Here is a 7796-nt window from a genome sequence, read left to right as displayed (position 1 = left end):
TCAATTTAGCATTGTTAGTACATCTCAATAATACAGGTGTTAAATGAACCAAAGTCACTACAGTTAACCTGAGTGAGCCCAGGACTGTGCTGCGCTGTATTGCATATATACGTGGGCCTTCAGGTCTGTGTTGTGCGGCGCAAATTCCTTGGTCCCAAAATAAAGTCAGCCAGCTCCCGGGAACAGAGGAGCCTGCAGGCAGCTGCCGATGCCTACCAGCAAGGTAGCAAGGCCTTCTGTGTTGCCTTGCCCTTCTCGAACAGTGGAGCAAGAAGTTCTGATGTGAACAATCTTTCTGTTTGACAATAGAAATGATGAATAGAATTGTTTTCTTCTAAGAAAATCCCATAATAGCTCGAAGAACCAAAATGGGAGAATCTCTTCTATGGATGGGGTCTGCCCAGCATGGATCGGAGGTCTGTGTGAGGCAACACCACCCCCAATACCCAACATTTAAGAGGACGTAGGTTATCTATATTGTTCTCTCCTTATAGTGTTAGCTCTAATAAACAGCATTTTAAATTATATGTTGCAGAGTCTGAGAGCCCTTCTTGCTGGGATCATAACGGACTAGCATCTCCTGCTGCAATACACCAGATCCTCGCTATGTCAGCTTGGCCAAGGCACATCTGTCTAGCTCTGCATCTATGTGGGCATTGAGTGTTCGTATGTACATGTGCGTTTGTAGGCTACTCATTTCAACTTCAGCTATAACTTACCCTTATTCTAGAAAGGATCAACATTCCTTAGGTATGATTTATCATTTTATTTGATACATGGAGAATGTATCAAAAGATACATGTCTTGAAGACAGAACTTGTACAAATTTCTTCCTGTTTTTTTTTTTAATATCAGATAGTACTTCATCGAAAAATACTCTGTTAGTGTAGCAAAGTGGTAACAATAAGCAGACTATATGTAACATACGTTTCATTAAAGACTCCAAAACCTTTCTTCATCTCTTGTTAACCAGCTAGTCAGAAAAAAACCTACAGCCTAAAACAAGCGTAAATGAGAACTCACAGGAAGCTCATGTTTGTTTGTGGGTAGTTCCAGGTGCTAGTGACTCTTTTAATTCAAGCTTTTTAGACAGAAATAAGGCTTTGGAGCTCTGCAGGAAAGCTGACCTTACAGCACGCAACTGTAAAATAATTTGTTTCCCCCACGTCTCAGTATAAAACTTTTCTTGGCAGTGGGGTCTAAATAAAGGATTGTAGAATAAGTATCTCGTGCTATGCATGAGGGTGACAGATCAGGTTCTTACTGTTGGAAAATATGCCATACAATTTATTTTTACCCAGCAGCACAGCCTTCTTTCAGGTGCTGTTCAGGGAATAAAAAAGCAAAGTATCTACCTTTAGTATATTAAAGTCTATTCCAGCATATTTTCACTGCTACTGTATGTTGTTAAAATTAATCTCCAGTATGTAGTAAGAATGGTTTATGAAGAGCTTTTTCACAAATTACTTTCTCTCCCTGTTGATTTGCTATAGACAGTGTAACACAGAATATGCAAAAGAATATTTCACAAGGGTTTCTGAAGGTATAAGGAGAGATTTATCAACCATACAGCATTGCAATTGTAGTGTCTTACCTCAGTGGAATTGCCTGTCCACCAGCACTGTATTTCTCAGATCTCAGATCAAGAATGAGTAATTGAATCAAGCCCTGCATCTTTCTTCCAACAAAATGAAAGGGTCAGAATTTCAAAGACTGAACAGTTGCTCTGTGAAATTTTGAAGGTCCCTGCGCCAATTAAGTGCCTCATTCTCCAGATTTTGACAGGATTTTGATGCCTAAGCTTTTTGACAAATCCCACAAGGCACCTACATAATCTTTACTTAGATGTCTGAAACTCTTCATATATGCAAATAAAGAAACACCAGATCGCCCTGACAGTAGAATGTGTAATGACACAGAACTGGAGGAATTAATTTACAAAATTTTTGCTCACAGAAGAGGGGAACATTATCACAGAACTGCAAATAGAAAGAGGTCTCACTAAACACAGTTCTTGAAAACCAACACAGGGGATTGGCAGTGCTACAGCATTCAAAAGGCCTAGTAAAGATTGTTTGATCAAATAGCTATGCATCTTTTCTCCTGCAAACATGTGGAGCTGTTGAGGTTTTAAAAATACCCTCATGGTACACTTGAGTGAACAGGATACAGCCATATTTGTAGAATCTTCCTTTTTGAATGTACAGATGACTTAGTTATTTTCCTATGTGCACAGGGACATATTCACACTGCACAGCTTATAGGATGCCCAGAAAAACAATGTAGATATGAAATGTGGATTTGCAGAGAGCGATTTTGTTTGTTATGCTTTAATCACTTTGATTAACAGAAACATTATTTTGGTTCAGCATGATATTAATCTTAAGTAAGAATTGAGAAAATAAAAAATGTAAGAAAAAATCAATGCCTGAAGCATTCTCTAAATAAAAAAGTTTATGTAACACATAGTTGTCATTGGTCAGACCCTAAATACTGGTCAGAAATTTCAATCACTGTTGAAAAATGTAAAACAGAACCAGTTCTGCTAATTATGGACTTCCTTTCTTTTGTATCACTTAGTGATGCAGATAGGTGGCTAGTTTTTAGAGTAACTACATTCTAACTTCTTTTGAAGGAAATGAGTTACACATCCAGGAACTTTGGGAATATTTTCCCAAATATTCATTATTGGTTGATATACTTAGGTGTCTGAATGCTTTAGAGTATCTACCTAAAACAGTCCTGACTTTTTTCCCATCACTTTTCAGTTGTCATTAACATGACAAAGAAAAGTACCAAAGATGCATTTCACCAGTTTGGAAAGATGACGTATTTATCTTCCAAAACTCATGTGTCTTAATTTATCTGTACAGAAATATAGAACACAGAAGCCTACCTTTTGAAAAGCACCTATATTGACTGCATATACTTATACCACCAAGAAAATGAAAATAATCTATGTGATACTCCCTTAGGAGAAAAAAAGGCTTTCTAAACTTCAAGTAATCCACCCTGGACAAAAAGAGGGCATCTCAATTCTTTTGAAGAGAGGTCTAGTGAAAGTCATGGCCTTTCATCCCTCAGGTCTCTGACAAATGTCTGGGACATTGTTGAAAATGACCAGTTTCACTCAATTTGGTGGGATAAGCATGGAAAGTGTGTAGTGATTTATGAAGAACTGTTCAAGAAGGAAGTGCTCGAAAGGAGAGAACGTCTGAGAATTTCTGAAATTGAGTTCATGAAAAGTTTCACTTGTTACTTTCATCTCCATGGATTCACCAGAAAGCAATGGGATTTTCCAAGATCTGGCTTGCTCAATGACTCGCAAGAATAAGCAGCAGCCAGCAAGGTATGTCAGTTTCTACACACAAACTAACTCTCAGAATATTCTAGTGGGATAGATTCTAGTGAAATAAGCCTTTGCAATATGGGAGATGAACACGGTAGTAAATGTTCTGATTGTCATTTGTCTCCCAGCTTGTGTTCAGGAGTTTTTGAGGTAGTTTTTTTGAGTAGGAGAAATGCTGACAAATTATAGGTTGGTTATTTCCAATTACTTTCAACCCATGAAACAGAAAGACCACATCATGATTTATTTTGGCCTTTGCTACGTATCTTGCTACATATGTGCCATTTTCTTGTGGCATCTGCTGAATGCTGAAAAGGTATGTGTCAGTATCGTATGATTACCCACAAGTTCGTTCCACATTGAAGGTGCTAAAAATTAGTGGTGTTTGGTTTTTAAATCAGTTTGTATGCTTTTGAAAATCCCCCTTCATTGCTCCCAAGTAGTGAAATCGCAAGGCTGGTTACTTCCTAACAGAACTGCATCATAAAATTTTATTCAGCCTGAACTTCAGGTTGAGAATGCCCCGATAGCCCTTTTTTTCATATCACATTTGTCCATTGCAATTAAAATTCTTAGTTGTCATATCTTTCTGTTTTTCAAAAGTCTTTAGGTGGTGGCAACTAACTCTTTTCCTTTGCATTTTTCAGTTGCTCTTCTACTATAAGTCAAATTTTATGAGGGATTCTCCCCACCTGCTAATAAAGTGCAAAAGAAGCTCTGGGGTGAAAAAGAGAGCACTGGCAGCCTTTTCACTGGACCCGGATTTGAACAACCGCTGCCCTAGAAGAATCCCTGATGCCCAGCCTGCATGGGGAGCTGCTTCTGAGGAAGATCTGTTCGCAGCAGCTCCAGAGGAGAACACACAGACATCTGCACCCAGGAAGTTTCCACTTGCCAAACGACGTGCTAACATGACCACCCAAGTCAGAAGTGCCTTTACACCTTCACACATAGCTCATCCAACATTTTCAGACCCTGATGTAGCAATCAGCAGGGAGAAGTTAAATCCTCTGCCTCACTCCTCCCCCGCCGCCTCTTACAGTAGCACAGCAGCCATGGCCCAGCTGGCATCAAGGGTGCTACTCCTGCGGTATCTGCTATTTCACCTGGTCATGCTATACCCACCATGCCAAATAGTCCCTTTGCACCAGGGCTGGGATTTCCCACCTTTCCAGCCATGCACCCAGCTTCAGCAGCTATGCAGCCTACCTGGGCAAGCCTACCTGCCTTGGGTAACCCATGGCTTGCAATGCCTATGCTGGCAGCAGCCTCTGCTTTTTTCATGCCAAGGCAACCTCACAGCCAAACGCCAACATACCATCACTATCCTGCTTCCACCTGTGGTCCAAATAGCAGACCTACAGGTGACAGCCTTGGACCCCAAGTATGCTCCAATAGCTGTTTCAGAAGTTGCATAGACCAAGGAAATAGTCTTGTAAGTTCAAATAAACTATCTTCCTAAAAAGTCTTCATCAGCTCTCCTGTCCTGCTTTTACAGTAGAACCCCACATAGGCCCTAAGAGGAGAGAACAGCAGCAGAACAAAATCAAGAGAGAATAGGGTCGTTCCTTTTCAATGAAGAGAAGGTATGCACTTGCTAAGAGAAAAACAGAAATGGAAAAGGATTCAGAATGCACTGTCTTGGATCAAGTGTCTGTAGAAGATCCCTCTGATTCTAGGGTCCTTGGCTGACAAGCAATCTTTGAAATCAAAATAGCACTGTATATTATTCCTCTGTTTCATGTGGGAAACAGCCTCAAGATCATTCTGTGAGTTGTATACGCTGCAATCTAATAAATTCTTCTTCACAGTGGTGGGCCAGTCAGCTCCCTAGTTTTCTTGTAGTAATCAATGTTTTTTTTTGATTATCCTCTAAAGCATGAAAAAATGGAACGTAAAGCAAAATAAGAAGAAATCTTTCTTGGTACCTAGTTCCAGAGAGAACGTACCTTCAAAACCAAGCCATTGCCCATGCCAATTTTCTTTAGAAAAAAGTTTCAGGATAAAATTGTCAAATTTTTCAGGTCTCAGTCCTGAACCCCATACAGTTGGCTTCTGCACCAGATTCTCCCATTGATGGGCACATACATTTTGTTATCAGCCATGAAGCATCCAAGTTTTGGGTGTGCCACCCGGACATGATAATTTTGCAGCTGATGACTGCACCAATGATTTACTGCATTAGGTCATGGGACAGAAAAGAGGGTGAGAGGTTACCCTAGAGTTGGAGCTAATGCCACATGCTGGAATTCATCCGTGTATTCAGACCCCATGTAATACAGTGACTGGTAGCCTCCAAAGGAAGAAACAAAATTAAACCAACAGAAATTAAAAGAAATAACCACTCTTTCTTTTGGAAGAGGGGATAATTTTTTTGATTTTAACAAGTACGTCAAAAAACCTCGCATGCGTTGCATGCTTTTCCTTTGCTGGACTTCCAGGTGCTGTGCGTTTGCCACAGTGTGAAGGAAAATGGACCGGCCATCTGACACACCATATAAGGATTTTGGCTCTTTAAACTTTGAGCATGATGGCTGGATCACTTTTCTATTTGTAATACCAGCTTACTGAAAAGCATGGCAATCTTTCTCTTAAGAGACTTTATAGTTATGAGTTTTGATTCATATTTTACATCAACAACCTTGAAAGACCACCACAATAAAGCAGACAGAGGTTTTGGCTTTTTCTTGTCAGGTTTTTTCTGTCGCAATGCAGGCCACAGTTTCATGGCAGCCAAAGGTAACGTCATATTTGGCCTCACGTTCCTGAAAGTACCAGTGCTTGTATGGCCCTTCACTGACCTATTTTAGCACACAAATTCAACAGGAAACTATTTGCTTTTTTTGGCAGTTGGTTTTCTGACAGAGCAGTGCTGAGTGAATGGTTAGACGAGTGCTAGAGCCAGCACAGGGAAGGTGGCAAGAATCCAACGCTGGGACTAAGGGAAAAGACAGGACTACAACAGACAGCTGCCACATTGGCTTAGATTATGAATGGCCTATACCCTCAGTATGCTTTTGATTGAAAATTGTTGCTTGCTCCACCTTAGACCAGCCACACCGCAAGGAGAGCACCATCTAAATCAGGAGAGGAAAGGCCAAACAATCCAGTTGTCTATCCGGCAGCAGAAGTACCAATTAATTGGGTTTTTTTCCTTTTTGGTTTGCAGATTGCTCAGAAAGAGACTGAAGAACATTCAGGTTGGTTGTTCCTATAATTTTTCCACATATTTCTTCAGAGAATAATTTATGTGGTACAGACCATTAACTGAAATTAATAATTCATATGGAAGGGGTGAGCTCAACATGTCATGTTACTCTGTCGGTTCTTGGACTGGATTCTATAAGCACAATGCATCAGCACAGCGTGAAGAGCTGTCAATTTTACAATCAAATATAAAATTCATTGTAAGGGTATCTTCAAGCAGCCAAGCTTAATGATTTCTTTTTATGGGTATTTATGCAGTTAGATCTCAAGCATTTCAGCATTTCACAGCCAGTGAACACAAAACAGTTATGAATACAGTCAAATTGAGATTTACTTTTGAACTGGAGGAATGTTTACAGAAAACGTACTGTGGTCAGTACACTATGGTATTACACTGCTAGTGAAAGAAATAATCTGGAAAGTCAAAATATCAAGTATTTAGTGTCAACCACTGTATTCTTCTGAAGGAGTATGAAAAGAGGAAGAGTGTGGAATGGTAACAGAAATACACATCCGCTGCTTCTCCAAAGAAATGCCTGGAAAAGATTGAGTGGTTGTTTCTGCTTTGTAAATTTGTAATAAGAAGAAATATCATATATGAGCTAAGCACAAAGAGGCTAGTTAGCCTAACTAGAACTAACACAGTAACTCTCTGTAACAACTTGAAAAAGGTTTCTCTTTTGCACAGAATCTATTCTCTGCAATGAATGCTCGTAACAGCTAGCTAATTTTTCAAACTTAGGAAGCGTCACATCAATTTGGATCACCTGCAAGCAATCGAGTACCAATTTGACAAATTTAGGTGACTCAGTACTTCTGAGAGTTTGTGAGCCTATATGCAAGCAAGAGTGCAAATTGCTCTTTCCAGCCATAACATTATCTACATTTATGCCTTTGGAAGTACATTCACAATTCATTTGTACCTCTCAGAAAACAAATTGTGCTTATAAAATTCAAAGAATCTCCTCAGCAGAACCTTGAAAGTGTTTTTCAAATCAGAAAGATAATTTGATTTCAGTGTTCTTTAGTGTATGTTTTTGTTCTTAACTAAATGTGAGAATTTTTAAAAAGTAAACAAAATGTTTTAGCAGCTTAAGGAATCATTGACAACAGGTATTCCTTACTATGTCAAAATCATTCTCCAGAACACAATTCGTATTTTCTTTAGTGCTTATTTCTTCTGTGGCATACTAAACATATTCAACTACTACTGTTGCAATAAAAGCAGTAAGTTTGCAGA

At 39.4% G+C, this 7796-nt stretch overlaps 1 protein-coding gene across 1 annotated transcript; it reads left to right on the top strand.

The window, feature by feature from the left end:
* Positions 1–3084: 3084 nt before the first annotated feature.
* LOC104081447 (heat shock transcription factor, Y-linked-like) lies at positions 3085–3334 on the top strand (the record flags this gene model as incomplete). Its single annotated transcript, XM_009584204.1, has 1 exon — positions 3085–3334. A coding segment is annotated over one exon (250 nt), but the record flags the coding sequence as incomplete, so codon positions are not given.
* Between the last annotated feature and the right edge of the window lie 4462 nt (positions 3335–7796).

This window comes from Fulmarus glacialis, unplaced genomic scaffold, assembly GCF_000690835.1.
Source record: "Fulmarus glacialis isolate BGI_N327 unplaced genomic scaffold, ASM69083v1 scaffold19088, whole genome shotgun sequence".
NCBI lineage: Eukaryota > Metazoa > Chordata > Aves > Procellariiformes > Procellariidae > Fulmarus > Fulmarus glacialis.
The sequence above is the reverse complement of the archived record's forward strand: the minus strand, read 5'-3'. Positions and strand labels throughout refer to the sequence as shown.